The sequence below is a fragment of the Lepisma saccharinum genome, chromosome 3, assembly GCF_977018435.1.
Source record: "Lepisma saccharinum chromosome 3, izLepSacc3.1, whole genome shotgun sequence".
Lineage (NCBI taxonomy): Eukaryota > Metazoa > Arthropoda > Insecta > Zygentoma > Lepismatidae > Lepisma > Lepisma saccharinum.
In genome coordinates, this window is record NC_139231.1 from 107815721 (window position 1) to 107837643 (window position 21923).

At 36.3% G+C, this 21923-nt stretch overlaps 1 protein-coding gene across 8 annotated transcripts in view; it reads right to left on the bottom strand.

Moving 5' to 3' along the window:
• The window catches only part of LOC145985288 (uncharacterized), a 59424-nt gene that overhangs the window by 15936 nt on the left and 21565 nt on the right, over positions 1–21923 (bottom strand). For 3 of the 8 annotated variants that reach the window (XM_083119118.1, XM_083119115.1, XM_083119116.1), the window contains 4 exons: positions 21105–21146; positions 8686–8964; positions 3352–3582; positions 1519–1589 (listed from right to left, as the gene is read on the bottom strand). In XM_083119118.1, the coding sequence (XP_082975244.1) occupies positions 1519–1589; positions 3352–3582; positions 8686–8964; positions 21105–21146 (623 nt within the window). The remainder of the gene's footprint in view (positions 1–1518; positions 1590–3351; positions 3583–8685; positions 8965–21104; positions 21147–21923) is intronic. The other 5 variants (XM_083119117.1, XM_083119120.1, XM_083119121.1 and 2 more) reach the window with 5 other exon arrangements.

The following is a 21923-nucleotide window of genomic DNA, read 5'->3' on the forward strand; positions in this document are numbered from 1 at the left end:
AAAAACTTGTTATACATTAGTTTAATTTTTTCTCAATCATAACCCATGACACAACAGCCCATGAGGGCCAGGCCTACCTACAAGCTGCCAGCCTTACTCCCACGTGCTTCAGCAGAAGTGGACAATCATCCAACCAGCTTCGGGGTGACGTATGGTCAGCAAGACGAATTCCCAATGGATGTTGTAGGTTTTCATGACAGTGTTATACTAAACATGTGTAGCTCCCCAATCTCCTCGTGATGGTGGGTTGCTACCGGCACCATACACTGGTGAAATCTCAGGAGATAAGTTGTTATGCTTCTCCCCAGAGACTCAAACTGGCATGCGTCCCATAGCCTGAAGACTGATGCCTTAAACCAAATGGCCACAATGCAGGACCTCAATCGTATTTTAAACCTCCTTAAAGAACTTGCAAAAAAATTCTACCAGCTCGGGATTTTCATTAAAAATAAAGCACTTTCCATAAAAAAAACTGACAAAATATGTAGTTGTTAATGCAGAGACTTCCAGAGAAATAATAAATTCAATAATAAAGGAGCCTGGAATCTCATGTTGCTGATTCTTTACCATTACATGGTCAAGCTGTGTTCTGACATGTTCAGCCTTCACATCCAGCCTTAACATGAAATTTGATATTAAGTGTTCCTCCAAGTAAAATTTAACATCTTGCAAAGTTCAAATGGTAGTGTTAAGAATCATTTCTTAATTTGCTTAGATGATGGTGTTTTTTTTAGGTACCACAGGGGCTATCCAAGTACGAATTTTTGTGTAAAATTATGATTTTCTTCTTTAAATTTCTTAGGGGATGAGGGGGAGGGAATACCAACATTTCCCTTCCCACAAGTGTGTTTCTTTGTTTGTTTTTTTAGTACTTCACATTTGAAAAGTGAATGCTTGAAAAACCTCCCGTCAGAGAGCCTTACACATGCTAAAGATTTAAACAATGAAACTGAGTAAGACCTGCTTCATTAGTGACTGAAGTTCAGTTCTGCTTCCACAAACATTGCATTGCCCCAACTGTATTGGCAACTGCACATTGTATGATATTGTAAAGAATGTATTTGTTGTGAATACCAACAAACAAATCTAATGTATATTCATAACACATTTTATGTATCCCACAAATTTATTCCTATTCTAGTGGTATACAAACTAGAATAGACTTCAAATATAGAAATAACTCAGTTGCAGAACAATTTAAATATACATTTTTTAGTTTCAGATATCAGGAAACTAATATACTCATTGAGAGCTTAAATTTTTATCCTCGTGATTTCAATATTTTTTCTCTTGGCAAAATTGTTTTGTAAGTAAGCTTTACTCATGAAGTCCCTGAAATTATAGTTTCAAGAAGGTTCTAAATCAATTAAATATGTTCTCAAATCCAGACCTACTGCTTGCACCCTTAACCACTTAGCTATATGAGACTGAATGAATAACATTATTATTTAACACATAATGGAAAATCCACTGAGAGATATCTATGACTACAAAGGTACAACCATTTTAAACACTCACCTGTCCATTGTTGGTTGTGGAACTTACACTACCCATACTGCTTGCATGGCCTTTTCCCACAGAATTTGAACCTGCAATTAAGAAATATATTGGTTAATATTTGTAAGATATTTCAAATGAGAAGCCTGTACAACAAATGTTATGTACTCTAATGGAAAACAATAAAAACATGGCACAACTTATACATAAAGAACTATTCAAACTACAATATGCAACTGTGGGCCTTCCCAATGGTGTAGTGGTAACGTCGCCATCTTATAATCAAGTGGTCTTGGGTTAGATACCTGGAGGAAGCACTTCAAAACTGTAGGTCCAGTCCTAATTAGTCTATCTGTGCATAAAGTGGACATAAAACAAAAATTCAAGCTAAGAAAACTATAAGCAGTGTCACAAAGAAAGCTCAAAAAACACTAAATATTGCCCAACCATGTAATGAAATGCATATGCTCCAACTGGGACTTGAATCAAAAACCTTGAGCAGCAAGACAGCAAGTTGTTCAGCATTGACCACTAGTGGCACCTTTACACCAGGGCAACTCAAATCACACAGTTGTCAAAGGTGCTTCAGTTGCACATCACGGGTTGTTAAACTGCCAGTTGCTTGTTTCCCGATGGAAGTAAAGACTGTTGATCGCATGCAACTTCTAGTCATATCCAGTAACAGAAAGCATTGAAGATATTATAAATGAATAGCAAACTACAGGAATTCTTGAAATCTGAACAGCTTTGATTATTGCAACACATAAATTAAAAGTTTAACTCGTTGTTAAGTCCACTTTATGCACAGATAGGCTAATCGGGACTTGACCTACAGTTTAAATTGGTATCCCAACCACTGTGCAATGTGCACACAAATTAAAAGTACATTTCATACTAAATTGTACTTTTTAAACATAGCATGTTGCTTAACCATAGTGCAATTTCCAAACCTTTATAGATACAAGCTGTTTCTAGACAACCAATTTCTGAAGGGAGTTCCATTTTAGTTTTGACAAACTGCAACCTCAGTATTCAGGGAAATGGGGAAGGCACCTTTCTTTTTCTAGACTGAAAGGAATTTCATTCACTAGATACATCAGTATATCAATTGTTTTAGACACTGAGTATAATTTACACTATCACTCCAGAAACCAAATGTTTATTGCATGCTATGAATTTTGTGATACAAAGTTTGAGCAACCAGTTGTTGAAAGTTGCCTTTGTGTAAAGCCACTTGACATAGCACAGATATGACAATCACATTTAGTGAGAGGGCACATGCAGCAGACAAATAAGACTATAGTTGCACAATAATGCCAACTGATGAACAACACTGAGCAAATTCTATCAGTGTTGCCACACCCCTACCAGCTCTGGTAAGTTCAAGATGTTGTTGAAAAATCACCAGTACTGGTACACTATTTAGTGTTTTGTGTACTGTTTACACTTTAATGAAAATATCACTAATTTACACACTTTAATGAAAATATCACTAATTTACGGTACAGTACTGTACACCACTTCTTACGTAATTTACTCCTACTACAACACAAGGTAATAAAAGATGAAAGAGAAAATTAGAAATATGAAGTACCTGAAGAAATTCATACAGTGAAAGAAAATGTCTTACATTCAGCATGTACAGATATAAGAAAATTGTAGCAAATGTGGGGATGTTCAAGAGAAATAGAGACTTGTAGGTCAAATAAAGATAAAGCATTTATTGGGAATGGATACTATCTGTATATTCTTTATATATAATATCACTACTGTTTGATTCAACTGATATTCAAATGAAACCTACACAATTCCACAATAATTCACGGATTTACACATAACGAATAAACTCAATACCTGAAGCATTAAATACGCTTCCTTCCTTGTTAACATTGACAAACATGTGACAATAATCATCCAATCGTAATTCTTCAAATGACTTATGTGAATATTCCTTCATGCAGGATATATTTTGAAAATAAGTAACAACAGGTCTGTTATCACCATTATGGCCTGTGACATCATCTCCTCTCAGGGGAACAAACTTATATATAGTTCCCTCAGACAGAGATATACCAGAATTAGCACCTGAAATCAGAAATATGTTACTTTAGATACTTATCACTCTTACAAGGATATTCTTGAATTCATGCGATTTCACATTCAGACTTGTTATTTGTTTTGGGGGCATTCCATGAATAATGGTCCTACTTCATGTAAATAAAAAAAAATAATCAATCTGGAAATTATTATTGTTTTTGTGTTTGTGAATGTATATAATTCCCATATTTCACCAACAAAAAAAAATACAATCTGTCGTGTACACTATTGTTTCTCAACTGCCGGGATGCAGGCCTCGATGTCCATTATATCAGGTTGTGAGAGGTTCTCCTGAAGTTTGAGACTTACAGCCCTAGCTGGCAACCACCTGGAAAGATGGCCTTTCATCCAGGTATCAACTGCAATAACAGAAATTGCTTTTGTGACAGTGGTGGTGAGTGATCAAATGATCTAACCAGGGGGGTGAGTTGCTTCCCACCTCAAAATTTGGAGGCTGACAGATAGGCACCACGGTCAGTTTAGTTTGCGCAGCAATCTTCATTAACAAATACATTGGAGTGGCAATATTCTGAACACTCGTACTTTTTCAGTAACCAAAATGGAGCATGACCACATTAATTTAATCATATTGACAAGAGGAAACTAAAGGATTCTATTACAGGGTGGCTACTCTAGGACTATGATAAAATTCAAGTATAATTCCCGGTTCTCAAGGCAAACTTTCGAAAAATTCAAGCAGATGTATTCTCTATTTCAACCTTACGTATTGCCGCCTCTCAACATCCACACACAAATATCTTCATAATATAAAGGGTCTATGTGATTCCTACATCCAAAAATTAAAATTCAATTAAACGGTATACGTAATATAATTAAAATATTTAATTTAAGGTGCACAGTTTCTATTTACAATCAGAGGTGCAACCACGAATTTTTGTCCGAGCAGGCAGGGAGAAAGTGTCAGAATAAACGTACTAATACTAATAATAATATTATATTATCATTATTATTGATTTGTTTCATTTTACTTCACTTCTTGTGCCACATTTGGCTAATTTGCGAAGATGGGGATGAGTGATATGATGAAATTGATGAATGGACAGTCACAAACATCCATGCCCAAGCCAGGATTCGAACCCGCCGGGACCAACATTGTTGTTGTTGTTGTTGTTATTAGTAGTAGTAGTAGTATCAAAGATGTTATTATCCTCGTAAATTATGCAAAAAGAGGGTAGAAGTTGGCGCTAAAGCATTTGTGATCGAACATACTATTTCATTTTTTTTCTCCACATGGCACAGTAGTTCGGATCCCACTTCAAACTGTATGTCCAGTCCCGAGTAGGATTTCTGTGCATAAAGTGGACTTAAAACTACAAATCAATCAATTTTACACCATTTTTCATTTAGATAGTTCGGCACTCAGGGCCGACTCCTAGCTATGGTTATAAACTTGATACGACTAAGAAAAGCAGGAATTGCGAGCGAAGTAAGCAAGAAAATTTTACGAAAATAATTTTTGTTTGCATAAAATGTGAATAGGATTTGGATTAGAAAAAGTTGTAATTTTTCACGTCTACGGAGAAAAATTCAAGTACAATTTATGCATAATTCCCGGAATTCAAGGAATTCCCGGTGAGTAGCCACCCTGTATTAGATCCAGTTGTTGTAGACGAATTTAAACCTAGACATAATCAAACTAATACTCTCCATGATTATGCCATAATTTATTTATTAAATTTCAGGGGTATATATTAATTAACGTATAAAGTTTAAAAAATTATGAAGTTAATTAAGAGTAAAATTGTTAGGATCTTTAAAAAAATGAATTAACCTGGATGTGGGTTCACGAAGGTTGAGAACCACTGGTTTATATGCTTCAGAGGCAAATGAAGTCTGTTCTACAGTTTTAAAGCATCACACATGTAACACATTTCTGTTAATGCTTTTCACGCATTCAGGCTGACATCATAGTAAAATATTTTTTTCATTTGTTAGCAGACACCACAAAGTACTTCATAATTCTATGAAATCAGTTCATTATGAAAATTTCAATCCAATCGCATGTCTACATGACTACATTTTATGTATGAAAGCACAGATGTAATGCTGGAATGCCCTTTTGTAGTTTTCATCAGTAATTCTGTGACACAATTTTGAAATCCATACTTCAATACAGAACATATGTCTGTATCTACACAATAATTCTGAAAACATCATGTTAAAATATTTGAAGAAACAGTGAAATTTAATGTATGTGCACATACACATGGAATGAGGACAAATTACACCCGTAATAGCCCAGTGAGTAACATTCTACACAGAATATACCATATTTAGGAATGTGCAGGCCACACTTCTGGATTGGATGAAATATTCTTATTATAATATTTGCAACTTGATATTTCTTGATATAACCTGCTTTCATTTAAACCATATTTCACTGATTGATCAACTCAGGTACTGATAGAGAAAGGAATGAAATCCACCACTTCAATCTGTTTATTGCATCCAGCAATATTGCTTTGAGTGGTGGGAGTTTACAAATTTGAAACATTGTCACATTTCTCAAGACTTCTGTTTCTTTCTTCATCCTTGACAGAAATTCCAAGCAAACTTATTTTTTTCCAATGTGGCTTACACATGTCTAAATACATAGTCGTATTATACAGAGCATTCCCTGACATTCGCTACAAGACTCGGCAGCAACTGGCCCGGCATCAGGGTTGTCTTTCCTTGTAAACGGGTCCGCGACAGTCGCTTATATTAAACCTCGTAAAAAAGTTTAGAGTAACAGGGTCAGTTCTGAATAAAAGTGGAAAGAAAAATGGGAAAATAAAGTATACAAAGACAATCCGCACACCATCCGTGAGTTAAAAGAGAGTATTGTACGAAAAATCGGGAGAATTACAGTAGACGAACTTGCATGTGTAAATTTTCCAATTTCCTTCGGATATGCCAGGAATGTGTTGCAGCAGAGGGACATCATTTTCAACACCTTCTGTAGTCAAGGTTAGTACACAATATGAAAACTGTAATTTTAATAGCAGACTCTAGCGACTGTCTCTGATCCGTTCACCAGGAAAGACAAGCGCTGATGCCGGGCAGCTTGCCACCGACTCTCGTAGCAAATGTCAGGGAATGCTCTGTAGAAAATCAACAATATACTTTTTAATTACAAATTACAGAACGGTACCAAGCAAAACTCAACAAAAACAGTACAAAGCAAAAATCAAAGCTGTAGCTTTCACAGCCTGTAACCCCTATAAGCTATCCCAGTGCAGATTATATGCACAGGCTCAAGAAATTTCCAATCCCTTCAACTTGATTCTTGTTATTTAGCATCACTTTTCTGTCATTTTTGGCTAATCGCAACAATGATAATGAGTGACAATATGATGAAATTCATGGAGGGACACTCATAAAGAACACCCATTCCCAGGCTGGGATTCAAACCTGGTACTCCTGACATCATAGCTGTGCTAACCACTCCACCACAGATGTTGGTTCCAATCCTTACAACAGATTGTTGTCTGCCAATTTGCTATCTCCTATGTGAACATGGACTAAGACAGAGATAGTCAAGTTCTCCGAGTCATGGGGCTACTTTCCAAGTTTGAAAATAAATAACAAATTATCAAAGATGTTAACTTTTATTTGCAACATTTTTTAACCTTAGGTAATTTTCTTCATTTTACTCAATTTCTGTGATATCTGCAAATCACTTGAGATTGATTGTCCTCTTCACAGTTGCAACCAGAATTTTAAAGTGAAGGGTTCAACAGCTGACATGAATTCAATAGGAATAAGAGGGTAGAATAATAATATTGCCCTATTTTCATCTCCCACTACCAGACAGGTCGATTAAGTAAATTTATGTTGCTTAGAGCTAGTACATATTTGGTAGATCTCTCACCCCACCAAAGATTATATCTTTACACCTCTGGCGTAACTGTCATCATATGCAATAGCAGATGGATGCATATCAAAGAGAAGCACTATGGGAGACATACTAGGAAAGTTGCCTGAAATAACTGGTGGCCACGTCTTCTATAGAAGCAACTTTAATACCAGAAACATGGATTGGCTGTTGCAGTCATGTGACTCTCCAGTGTGCACAGTGCATATGGTTCCATTGTCTGAAAAGTTACTGAGATCCTGATTCTTGGCATGGACGGAAGGACATTAGCAGCACAGAAGGATCTTTTTCCTTCAGCTTTGCTTACTAGTACACATAAATCCATTATTTTTATTGGTAATTGAAGAGATTGTTTGGTTGCACATGAGACTGCGAATTATTCTAGTGTAATGGATGACTGTTGTTATTATCGTCAAAATAATGACCAGACTGTCCATTCCCTACGGTAGGAGGGCACAGACACAAAAGTATCCCTGAAGACTACTGCCAGCACCTGTAGAGTGTAGCCAGTCATTCACAAGCCAATGAAACCTCCGCAAGTTACTCGTAGTTTGTGATTAATAGTTTGTCAATCCCAGTCCTTTTTAAATAGTTGTTGGAAACTTTAACTAATTAATACTTAAGCATAACAAAACAGCATGTAAGATGCAAAAACATTGAGCACAATCACAAGAACTGTGTCTTTAAATAATAACAATTGCCTTCTATATACGTATAAACAACTATCTTTGAAAGCCCAGGACAAACGCATGGAACAAAATTCAAAAGTGAATTTGCATCTATATTTTAATAATGTTTCTATTTCTTCCATGCTACAAACTTTCATATTTTTCAAGAGATGCATTGGTAGTGCTATTAACCAATATCTACAGATTTCACAAACAATTATTATGTATACAAGCACGGAGTGGATTAAAATAGTGAAAAAATAAATGGGAGTGGTACATACAATCCATTTATCAGAGTAACATAAATACAAGACAAATAAAACGAAAGAGAAATCAGATGAATGTTTGCTCCATCATAATGTGGAGAATGTACACAACATAATAAAATAAGTTATATAAAAATCAATTATAAATAAATCAAGTTCACAAAATGAACATTTTAATTACAATAGGAATACAATTTCACTTGCATAACAAGCCAAGCATGCAGATTAGCAACAAGCATTGACAGCCCACTCCATGACAAAATACAAAATAGAATATTACCTTCTGCTAGTTTGATTAAACGAAGTTGAATGTTTGAAATCTGGTTGAATCCAAAACCAAATCCATCTGATAATACATTACTATTGTCAGTTTTCTTAGATGACAGTAAATAATCTTCAAGCCTCAGTTCTTCAAATGAGGAATTTTTGTATTCACTCATGAAAGAGATGCACTGATATCTTGAGAAACTTTCGGACGTGTCATAACTATGGGAAACGATATACTTAGCTACGCTACTTCCTGCCGAAGTAGGAATCTTTCTATGCTTCTGATGATGCCCTGTAAATGTTACAGCTAATCATCATTGTTGCAGGAGAAATAGCAAATATGAACTAGGGCCGAGCAGATAACTCAGGTGCAAATCATCGAGACCCTTATACCAATTATAAACATGCCTTTGAGATTGCTTTCATGTTGATTTTAACTTTATATCTTCTCAGTGAATATAAATACTCTCTCTGCATATGTACCCATTCAGGTTACCAGGTGTGCCAGTTAATAATTCATAATTGATCCGAAAGAAAACAAGTGTATCTGGGGAGAAAGGTAACAAATTCTTTATTCAAAGCATGTGCCATCGATAGCTATACATTGTAACCATCTGTCCATCAAATTGTGGATGCCCTTCCAGAAAAAATTTTCACATTTTCAAGTGATCCAGTCAGCAAGCCATTGTTCGACATCTTCGTAATTGTTGAAGTGTCGCTGGGAAAGTGAGTGAGACATCGATGAAAACAGGTGGTAGTCCGAAGGGGCTACGTCTGGTGAGTATGGCGGGTGGGGCAAGAATTCCCAGCCAAGTGCAAAAATGGTGTCTCTGACAACTTTCGCTGTGTGTGATGAGGCGTTGTCGTGCTGCAAAATCACTTTTCCGTGTCTTGTCGCCCAATCTGGGTGCTTTTCGATCAATGCATATTTCAAATTGATGAGTTGTTGACGGTAGCGAACAGCATTCACTGACTCACCTAGTTTCAGAAGCTCATGGTACAACACACCCTTCTGATCCCACCAAATGCACAGCATTGTCTTCCTTCCGAAGCAATTCGGTTTTGCGGTCGATGTAGAAGGTTGTCCTGGGTCAACCCATGACTTTTTGCATTTTGGGTTCTCAAAGTAGATCCCTTTTTCGTCCCGCCACTATCCGATGCAAGAAAGACTTTCTTTCATGCCGAGAAAGTAACACCTCACACACCGTTTTTCGCTTTTCCATTTTTCTGTCATTCAGATGATGTGGGACCCTTTTTCCTGCCTTCTGGATCTTTCCCATGGCATGAAGATGATCAGATATGGTTTGGCGACTAACATTTAACTTCTCTGCCAGTTGTTGTTGCGTTTGCATATCGTCTTTGTCTAACAGTGCTTGCAATTCGGCGTCTTGGAATTTTTTCGGCTGGGACATTGTCACCGTACGTGTCCACAAGGATACGATGGCTTTCACTCGCGTTTTTCTTTTGATTGAACAAGAAAAGCAGGACATGCTGCACATGCTCCTTATTTGGTTTGAAGGTCAACATGTTTCCCACACAACCCCAATATCACGATCACTCGCACTCGGTTGCACATCCACGGCATTTTGACAGGTACTGTTCTGGCAACACACTGACATAACAGTTGAGACTGTGCACCAACCCTTGCTTCCAGCGCCATCCAACAACTAAATTAAGAATTATTAACCGGCACACCTGGTATTAAAGCAGCTAGAATTTAATCACAAAAGTCAACCTTTGTCATAAAATTTTGATGTGGAAATAATTGAAAATCTGCATTTTGTAAAAAATCTATGAGATTTGGAACCTGCAAAAGTACAGACTAGTATACTGGTCATTAATTTAAAGCTAATACTTTTAAATACTAAAAAAATGTGTATCAGCTCAGCTCCAGAACTAACATATTACAATATTACATTATCATCATGTAATATTACATTATCACAACACACAATGCTGTAGTTAAATATAGTAAATGCTTCATCAAACATTGGAAAAATCCCTCTCATAATGTACTTTACTTTCCTTCACACACATACACTGCTTCATTGCTGGAAGCAGTGAACTAAGAGAACTCTATAATCAATGTAATACTAACTGTGAGGCATTTTTACAGAAAAAATTTATAAAGTTGAACTTATGGAGTAAAAATTACAATTTCCACCGAACCTTCACCAAGCTAATATTTATACAGTATGTAACAATGCTTTTTTAAATAGCTAACCGTAGTTCATAGTAACAATTATGTTATATTATTACTGGCAATTAACATATAAAGACTGTTGGATTTTGAATTCAAAATTAAATGAAAAGATTATGAATGTTCAATGGATGATATTCAGCAAACAACTTCCCCCATAGTTCATTGTGCAAAATCACGGTCCACCGCAATATTTCGGGCAAACAGATCAGATCCTGGATTAAAAACATGTTGAGTAAGCATTGTACATATGATCTTTGCCAAAGTGTTTCAAGGTATGATTTATCATATGAGGAATGTGTGCACATAAAATAAAGCAAATTTTCTCACTGTAAGAAGGCTTCTCATACGGTTTCCTTAACACATGTGAATCTGTTTGCCTTCATGCTGTTTCTTCCCAAAGTGATGACGTCAAGTTGAATATCATCCATTAAAAAAAAATGCACACTAGTTCTAGTATCAATGTTGTCAGTTTCAACTTCTAATGGTTTGGTTTTTGTCAAAATATACAATAAGAAGCAGCGAAATATCACAAAAGAAGAAGCATAAATACAGCATGGCCATAAGTTTTTCCCTGATAAACAAAAAATTATAGCACTTACACTATAAGCACTAGGAACATGAAGTCTGTGACAAAACATAAAAAAATGGTGCAAGTTCTTATTCCTGTACCATCTACGAACTATGTTTATGACAATGCAATCAGCAGTCAGTAGTGTACAAATGACATCTGTGGAAGAGAAAGTGCTGTAGTTTCATGAAGCTGAAATCACCAGTTGCAGTGCAGCAATTGTTTCACACAGAGTATGAATGAAAGTCACTAAAGGTTCATGCATCCCGAGTATTAACAATCCAGAACGCATGGAAGGTGGCTTTATTGGAGAAACACGCACTATACGCTGGTCAAGTCGTCTGCTGGTCCTGCGCATGGGTGTGGCCATATTGGCAATAAACAACCGGTTGCTACGGTCGTTGCTAAGGTCGGTAACATGGCGTTGGCTATAGAGCGTTGCTGAGGTTTTGGAAAGATGAGCCGAAAACAATGAAGGAGGGAGGGTTAGCATGTAAGGAGAACCACTTTCGTAGTTCCAGATGCACAAGATAAGAAGGCGTCGTCAAAGGAAAGGTGAAAGCAAGCATGAAGGAAAGAATATGATGTTAAGGAAAGCGATAATTAGATGTCGCACGTGTTGTGACTAGCACTTCTTCGAAAATTTTGCAATAGCTTTGTGTATGTGCGAAGAGATGTTTATTATCTTTCTTTCAGCAGCGGCAATTCCCCCCACTTTTTCGCCCACTTTTGCCCCCGTACTATGTTAAATCTTATCTACAAAGGGAAATATACTGTCTTTACCTCCCAGTTTTGACACCTTGCCCCCCCGGTTTTGGAACCCAATCGCTGCCACTGCTTTCTTTATATTTACGTAAACCAGATTAAATATTTTACATAACCAATGTAGCCTCTATTCCTTTGTTACGAGCCTATTACGAGGGCAAAAGGGTTGAACACAACATGTGCCGTTTCCTCTGTCCATCATTATCTTGTTATTATTTCAACTTATCACTTTATCATGTTCTTTTATGCAAAAATATTAGAATGAAAACAATTTGTTGTAATTAATAATGGGCTGCCAAGCTGAAAACACCTTCAGGTCGATCAGTAGGCTCCAGGCGCCAGGAATGTATCCAGTAGCGTAACTAACATGCTCTGCGCACCCCAGGCTCCCCGCGCAACTTTCAGTTGTGTGCCCATAGTCGCCTAAAAATATACAAATATATTTCTTTTCTAAAATATTAATTCACGCCCACATTTATGTTAGGTATATAAAAACATGAAATGCATACATGTAATTTGAATCAATGTAAAAACTGATACGAAAGGTTAAGACAACAGAGAAGCTGTAAAAAATTATATATGATAATTATATATGAAAACAGACTGTTATTACAAAAATTACGATATTGTCAAATGATCATTAGCAGTCCTCTGCATTTTTTCATGGAAGCAAATTCTTGTTTGCTAGTTTTCGAACTCGATCGCTGTCACTCCTGACATTGTGCTTCTCAAGTAATTTTTGATGAATTTTAGCTTGGAAAATCATTTCGTCGAGGAAGAATTTTTTTAACTTCTCTTTTCCGTTTGGTAAAAATTGTAAGTAGGGTGATGATTAGCGTTGCCAGCGTGTTCTCTTCCCTGTCGTCTACCCTTCGGCTACGTAAACCATTCAGCTAATGAAGTTTTGTTTTCTAATCTGGTAATCCACTTTCTACTTGTGATTAACATTTTCTGTTTGCAGTTAAGGGCATAAAATATAATATGTTCCGTTGAAAATATATTTTAACGCCGAAAGTGAACTATCGGTCTTTCTTAGTTTATCATTCTTACTGCGCCCCGAAGCTCGTGCGCCCCCCACCTGCGCACCGCGAGGGTGTTATTTATGCCACTGCATTTATCACATGCTCAATCTTTCGTTCAATAGTCCTTAATGCACACAGCGATATGCATAACTCGGAAAAGGGGTGAATTTCCAAGAAGCGGGAAGATAAGCTTCTAGGGGAGAGATTTCTTTCGTATTATCTCAATTCCTCATAATCTATAATTGGCAGTACAATATTTTCGGTTAGAAATCGCTTATTTACGAGTTACGATTATTCAGAATTTCTGGAAATTCAAGAACATAATATATTTTGGAAAGTGCCATTCGTTTAAGATGTAAATGCGAACCTAATTTCCTGAAATAACAGACGTGATACACCTTGAGTTTACACATTTACTTTGGATGCAATAATAATAATAATACGGTGGAGGCACATAGTGGTTCGGATTACAATTTAGACTGTAGGCCCAGTCCCGATTAGCCTTACTGTGCATAAACTGGACTTAAAACACCAAATCACCCAATCAATAATAATAATAAACCATTGTTATCTTCATATGCATTTATTATTGTTGTTGATATTAGTAGTAGTCCCTATTCATTTGTGGTTGCTGTTCCGACTATTGACTGAAATCACTTTAGACACTCCCAATATTACTACTACTACTATTAAAATATGTCAATGGCCTGACTACCCCTACAAGAATTTCTTTCGACGTCTATGACCATGTACTACACATATGTATTCTTCCGATCGAGAAAATGCATTGTAGTTTTTGAATACCCATTAGTGCAAAGGCACGAAATATGCCTAATGTGCACAATGATTGTAATCATACACATAGCAATAAGACATATCTGACCACAGACAAAGAACCATGCGACTTACGTTCATTTACCCGTCAGCAAGCCTGTGTAGCGGAAACCGAAGAAATCGTAAGTTGCCGGTCACTTTCATGGAGAGTGCCTGCTTTTGTTCTTCCATTTTTTCATTAACTTGTCACCTGAAAGCAACCTGTATTTTATGTACGTATTCTTCTGAATGTAATCTTTACAATGGTGTAAGATACATATTACCATTTTCGTTGAAAAACCCTGTCACTAAGAATAAAAGGTATCCCTTGTGGTCCGCTTCCAATACTCACTGCATGGGGGAAGTACGGAGGACAGCGCGTTGTATATTGCCAGGTAAACTGTTGCTATAGCAACAGCGCCGGAAGTGACGTTCACTAGACCAGCGTATACCGGGCTGTCTTGGTCAATGCTTGAAAGACTGAATTTCATTTTCTTGCACACTTTTCTGACACTTTTGCTAATTGCGGCAATATGATGATATGACGAAATTGATGAAGGGTCACTCACCGAGAACTCCCATGCCCAGGCTGGAATTTGAACGGAGGTCAGTTGCAAATGAAGCACGATGAGGGTAAATCCTGTGGTTTCCATGACTACACAATATGCACTTTCTATGCATGTAAGTGGAGCCTTTAAGTGGAATTTTGACAACTGTAGACCTTGGGATACCTAGTTCACTTGATGCACGATGTAATGGTTTCCTTGGGCTACGTGTGAAAGCTTGGGGTTTCCTCACCTACACTTGGTTGGTGACACTTTCAGGCTCTCTAAACTTTGTATAACATCATACTCTTAAACAACAGCTGCACTGTTAACTGGTGACTGCATTTTATGAAACCACAGCACATATTGTGCTTTCTCTTGTACAGATGCTATTTTGGATGAACTGACTGGAGCGCCACAAGCATGGTTCACAAACGGCAGCATTGTACAGGAATAAAAACTTGCAGTACATGGTATAGTGTTGGAAACCGGAAACAGCATGTTCCCAGCTCTTATAGTTTACATGCTATAAATTTTCTTTATCAGGGAAATACTTTATGATCAAGCTGTATAATTTACATATTCTTATTAATTTGAATTGTAAGTTTTGACAAGCACAATGCACAAAAGAACTATAACTGGCATCTTTATGATACACAGACACAGGATGGAAAATTCACACATAAAATTAGGTGCAAAACTAGAAAATAATGTTTCCTGGAATGGCTGGACACGTCCTCCGACAAGATCAAGATAGTGGAAAGTGAAAAGCAAACCAAAGATAGTACTTTACAGATTTTATAAGAGAATTTTCATGTAGCATAGGTTATGAGATTATAAGAAAAGCGTTAATATTACAATGTCTTGTCATTTTCTTGGAGCGATCTGTTCATAAATTCTTCATTTTTATGCTACATGGCTTCAAGCTATGCATAACTGGTTCATGGTTACCAATGGCAGGCATTTCTTGAAATATCAAAAATGCAAGGGAACATCATAAAATTAAATTGATAAATCTTTCATAAATGATTAATTTCTTTGTTAAAAACAATTTAAAAAAACACAAACAGCACGATAAAAGACTCTTTAGGAGTTCTTCCAAGATTTCGATTTCATCTCTGAATCATCATTAGAGTTGGTCAAGAGGCGACGGAAGGGATGCGGTTGAAGTTCCGCCGTCGCCTCTCGACCAGCCCTGATGATGATTCTGAGATGGAATCGAAAGCTTGGAAGAACTCCTAAAGTGTATTTATCATGTTGTTTGTGTATCTTTTTATTGTTTTTAACAAACACGTTGCCAGCACGTGACGTAAGAAGTAAAAATATGTTGCCAGCATGAGACTTAAGAAGTCACGTCATATGATTAATTTCTCTTGTAGTTTACATTTCATACAAGCACATAAACACAATTTTTGATGTAACATTTCAGAACACACTGTATCTTCATCCCTTCTTAATATCTGATGAAGGAAGCATGTGGTCACTCATAACGTTACACCAAAAATTGTGTGTATGTGCTTGAATTAACTGTACACTACAGGAGAAATAATTCTACAACGCAAGCAATATGTACAGGTTATTCCATGCCAAATCAACCTGGGTCTGAACCTCGACATCTCAGAAATTAATAATTTTTGGTGCAGTGGTAGTACCAGTCAAGTTGACGAAAACTGCCAAATTTCATATTTTTTCGGCTTTTAATTGTTATTGACTTTGAAAAAAGCAAAAATTCCAAAATTTGATAACATTTTGAAATCTTTAAACAGCTGTAGATCAAAAACTATTTGACCTAGAGAGCTCAAATTGGGAGTCATTCTCTTATGCTTTTAATGAGCATTAATTTGAAATACAATATGACTGTGGCATTTCAATCTTTTTAATTTTTAAGAAACTTTAAAAAAATGTTATTTGATAATCTCAAAAACACCATTTTTAATTTTTTTTAAAAAAAATATGACTTGAAAACATCAATTGACTATTTGTGTGCAAAATTTCATAAAGGGATGGCAATGGGTTCCTATGGAAATTAATTTTTTTGTATTGTATTGTGTGCAAAATTTGCTAAATTTGTTGACTTCTATGTTATAAGCGCAACTATATGCTGAGTGGTTGATGTTGAAGTCTTCATATTAGTCTATTTTATACTATTTGGAGTTCAAATAACATGAAAATACCTAAAACTAATCACTTTTAATATCAGGTAAGCAAATTGTAAAATGTACGAGGGGAAGTCATTAAATAACAGGAATTTTATTCTAAACTTAATGGAGATTTACGCACAACAAAAATTTATATTTTGGCACTCAAAAAGGTTCCTTAGCAACATGCCATAAAGGTGTCGTGACAATTGAGCAGTATGCGCCTGCGCAGTAGCTCGTACAGCATGTCCGCTCCACTGTTGACTTGCACCGTAGAAGAGCTACGAAGTGTTATTCGTTTTTTGTGGTGTCAGAGGGATTGAAACCTTCTGAAATCCATAGGCATGCGCACAGGTGGACAAGAGGGGGCAGCAGTCCCCTCTAATACTCTTGCTTAGGACTTTAGTGCAGAGGAATCTTCATGTTAATAAACGATATTATGCTATTTACATAATTAAGTATTTTCAAGCTGACGAAAGTACCAAGCAAGTATGAAAGGTGCATTATTTCCTATGGAATTGAACTATACAACTTCGTTCTCTAGCAAATTTCTTGTTATTAACATTTGCATACAGTTTATTCGTTAGTTTTGTTACCTATGTGTTTCCAAGAATAAATTCCCCATACATTAGAAATTGGTAGAAGCGATTGCGGAACAGTGGGGAGGGTCAAGGACAGTTTACTTTTTCTTTGCAGACAAGGCTTAGTATTAAAAGGCTATAGTTTAGGGGCAAAATATGAGGGAGCAACCGGCCCCTAATGGCGATCACTGTTGGAAGTGAACATATTATGTGCAGTTGTTTTGAATCTGCTATACGAAACCATGTTCATATGTAAATTAGGGGGAATAATAGAGGGGGGCAAAGAAAATCAGTGCTACAGAGGTGTGTATTCTTCTAATACAGTTATTTTCAGTGGTTCCGAACCCACTCTATATACACCCCTGTTCCATACCCATCAATACAATAACACAGTGAGATGAAATGAGGTTTTTCTTTCTCCAAATGAACTTTCATCAAGGCCCCCCCCCCCCTTCATCAGAGGGTATGCGCATGCCTATGCTGAAATCTACAGCAGAATGAAGGTTCAGTATGGAGATAATTGTTTAAGTCAGGGGAGTGTGTACTAAATTAACGGATTCACTGATCGATCTACTGTTTCACTGCCTTAGTTGCCACACAAACTGGCCTCCCATTCCGGTGTTCATCACTGACATTTCGTTTTCAGTCTTTATAAATCTTTCCACCCATTCATATACTCTCCCCTGACAAACAATTGTCTCCGTACTGAACCTTCATTTAGCTCTAGATTTCAGAAGGTTTCACTCCATCTGACCACAAAAAACGAATAACACTTTGTAGCTCTTCTACGGTGCAAATCTACAGTGGAGCAGACATGCTGTACAAGCTACTGTGCAGGCGAATACTTCTCGATTGTCACGACACCTTTATGGCATCTTGCTAAGGAACCTTTTTGAGTGTCGAAAGACAAATGTTCGTTGTGCATAAATCTCCATTAACCTTTTGCATCCTGAATGTCTCGATCGAGATCCTACATGCAACCCCTTGCATTCTGAGCATCTCGATCGAGATCCTCTAGCATGCTCATAGTTTTTACATCATAATGTCACTATTCTTGGCTGGATTTGAGATTTTCTTCTTTTACATTATTGTTAACACACATATCAAACAATTATGACTCTTGCACATCTTGGTGTCGAACAAAAAAGGTGGGAAAATGGCGTTTATTTTTTGTGCAGCTTCCTCACAAAGGAAAAAGAATTCCGACAAACAAAGGCCAGATTGGTTACCAATTCTTTTCTTCCACCACTGGAAACTAGACGGGTGAAAAGTTTGCTTCTCGGTACCCAAGGTTACAAGGAATTTTCCCAGTGTCGCCACAAGGGAAGGAGGGGGGATGAGGGTTTGAGGAAATTAGCGATATTACAAAGAAAGATGAAAACAGGTGTTTGTTGCCAAGCACATGTTTTTCAAGTTGCTGCAATGTGACCTGCATTGTGTAAAAATAAAAAGGTGCCGCAGATGCAAGAAAGGGGTAGATTTGGCACGCTTTCATCACCCCTTTCCTGGCTATCGTTCTAGCAACATCCCGTAGCTCAGCGGTGGTGGTTTTGTGCGTGCATCAGTTGGCTTTTTTTTGTGTGAAGTTTGTTATACGACCTCATCAATTAGTTTGTGAGAGTGTGTGTGTTTGTGCCATTAGTGCTAATAGTGCCTGCAGTGTTTCCAAAGACGTGACACACGTTCCCCCTCCCCTCCTGCATCTCCTGTCCACTGGCAACCCCCACCCCAAACTGAAAGGACCGCTCCCAACCTGCAACCTTTCTTAGGACAGTCTGGACTGAAGGCTCGACATATTGACAACAATTGGGTCATATGATAATAGTGCAATTATTTTCGTGTTCCTAAAACTCTAGCGATTATTTCCCATGTGTATAGTGACACTGTCTTGTACTTTTTGTTGGGGTGGAGGGGAGGGGGGCAAAACCCCAATTTTTTCAAAATTGAATTTTCAGGTTCATCCCCACCCCTCCCTCCATATATACACCGAATGTGCATAAATTTTATATAGTCCGAATCTATGGTTTATTCCGAGTAAAACGATATATATTTTGTCTGTATACGGCAATTACCGACCGATCTACAGTTATTTGAAGGTAACTTTGTATGTTGTTGAAATTCGAGACTTGAGTCAGTGGCACGCAGATATGTCATTTTGAGGGTACAAGTCGTGTTCTATTGATCATATGATAATAGTGCAATTATTTTCTTGTTCCTAACACTCCCATGATTATTTCCATGTGTATTGTTATTGTATGTTCGTTGTGTACCTTTTGTTGGGCTGGGGCAAAAAAAAAACATTTTTTCTTCAAAAATTTTGCAATTTTCAGTTTCCCTTTCCCCCAATCCCTCCACATATACGCCGAATGTGCATATATTTTATAAAGTCCCAATCTATGGTTCATTCCGAGTAAAACAATATATTATTTGTCTGTCTACGGCAATTATGTCCGATCTACAGTCATTTTTTTAAAATTCTGCATTTTGGTGAAAATTGGCTCAGGTGGCTAAAGGTTAAGTTTAGAATAAAATTCCTGTTATTTAATGACTTCCCCTCGTACATTTTTCAATTTGCTTACCTGATATTAAAAGTGATAAGTTTTAGGTATTTTCATGTTATTTGAACTCCAAATATTATAAAATAGACTAATATGAAGACTTCAACATCAACCACTCAGCTTATTGTTGTGGTTATAACATATAAGTCAACAAATTTAGCAAATTTAGCACACATTACAATACAAAAAAAATAATTTCCATAGGAACCCATTGCCATCCCATTATGAAATTTTGCACACAAATAGTCAATTGATGTCTTCATATCATATATTTTTTTAAAAAAAAAGATAATGATTTTTTTTTAGATTTAAAAAAAACATTTTTTTTAAGTTTCTTAAAAATTAAAAAAATTAAATAGCACAGTCATGTTGTATTTCAAATTAAAGCTCATTACAAGCAGAAGAGAATAAGCCCAAATTGAGCTCTCTAGGTCAAATAGTTTTTGATCTACAGCTGTTAAAGATTTCAAAATGTTATCAAATTTTGGGATTTTTGCTTCTTTGAAAGTCGATAACTCAAAAACTAAGATCTGAAAAAATCTGAAATTTGGCAGTTTTTGTTCTCTTGATAGGTGCAATGTATAAACAAAAAATCTAAAAAATCTGAATCCTAAAGTTTCAAAAATAATTTTTATCGGTTGATTTGACATGGAATAAGCCGTGTACATACAACAAAAGTATACATCTTCCATAAATTACTACAATTTTGCTGAAAGATATACGAAAATGACATATTCCACAAAGAGCATTGATTTTCTTTAAAATGAAAAATCCCCTAAAACCAAGTTTGAAGTGAATTTAAGGTAATTTACACTCAGGCTAATTGAGACTGAACCTACGCTTCAAAACGGGGTCTGAATGACTGTTCCTTTGCCTATACAAGGGATTGAACCTGGAATCCTTTGATTACAAAGCAGCAGAACTACTCCTCAGTGATGCCCAATACTGAAATTTGCTGTTTGGGTCACTTAAAAAAATTGTTGAATGAAAAGTATAAATACACTTTTTACATCTCCAGAAGAATATTCTGAAGTATAAATGTAAAAAAATATGTCTTGTTCATATGATGTGCAATAACTACAAAATAAATAAAATTACTACAAACCTGTCACCGGTAAAATTTAACACATCAAAATATCTCAATTCTAAAATCCAAATTCTAAAAAATAATTCTACATATTAAAAAATGTCTACTTGTTTTGCTATCTGCTTCCTTTAATGTATCATTTTGACACTCACTCTGTTTTCTCACGGGTTTTCTGACCACCCTCTTTGGTACATCTAAATAAGAGAAAGAAATCTGCTAAGAATCTCTGAATGTGTACAAAAAAGCTACAAAAGCAAGAAATGAATAATAAAGCAGCCCCACACATGCACGCGCACAAACATATAAGTAATTTCACGCAGAATACAGCACAGTTATTTTCAATTAATACTAATCGACTAGAACATTTAAAACATACATGCACACAAACAAAGTGTTGGTGTGTTATACGTAGATAAAATATTTTCTGCTGTTAATAAAATTGCAAGTAGGATTGAGATGTTTATGACATAAAACTCAACCAAATAAACTTATGACTTAAAATTTTCATAGATATGCCCTACCAACAATGTGAATATCTTTCTCAGTTATTTTATGTTGTTTTTCAACCTATTGGGGTTCTTACTCAGAGTCCAAACCTAGAACATATGGGACATTCTAATGACCACTCTGCCATGGAGATTGTAATACGAATTTCTAACAAATACCTGCTCTATCATGTAGCTTACTTCATGATGTGAATGTTTATGTATGGATGGGAAAAAATGAGAAACAAGTCAAAAGTACAAAATCAGAAAGTATGCAGACTTATTTAGTTTATTTCAAATATGGTGGGATTTTTAAGACAAAAAAGTGGTGTAAAATACGAAAAATACTGTCAGTTTCTTTTCCTACATTTGAACTGTTTGGCAGATCAGATAGCATAAATTTCTATATATCTGAGGAAAACACAAACAGGGTGTCACCATACAATACTGACAGGTTTTCAGTGAGTCAAGTTTTTTTGTTGTTTT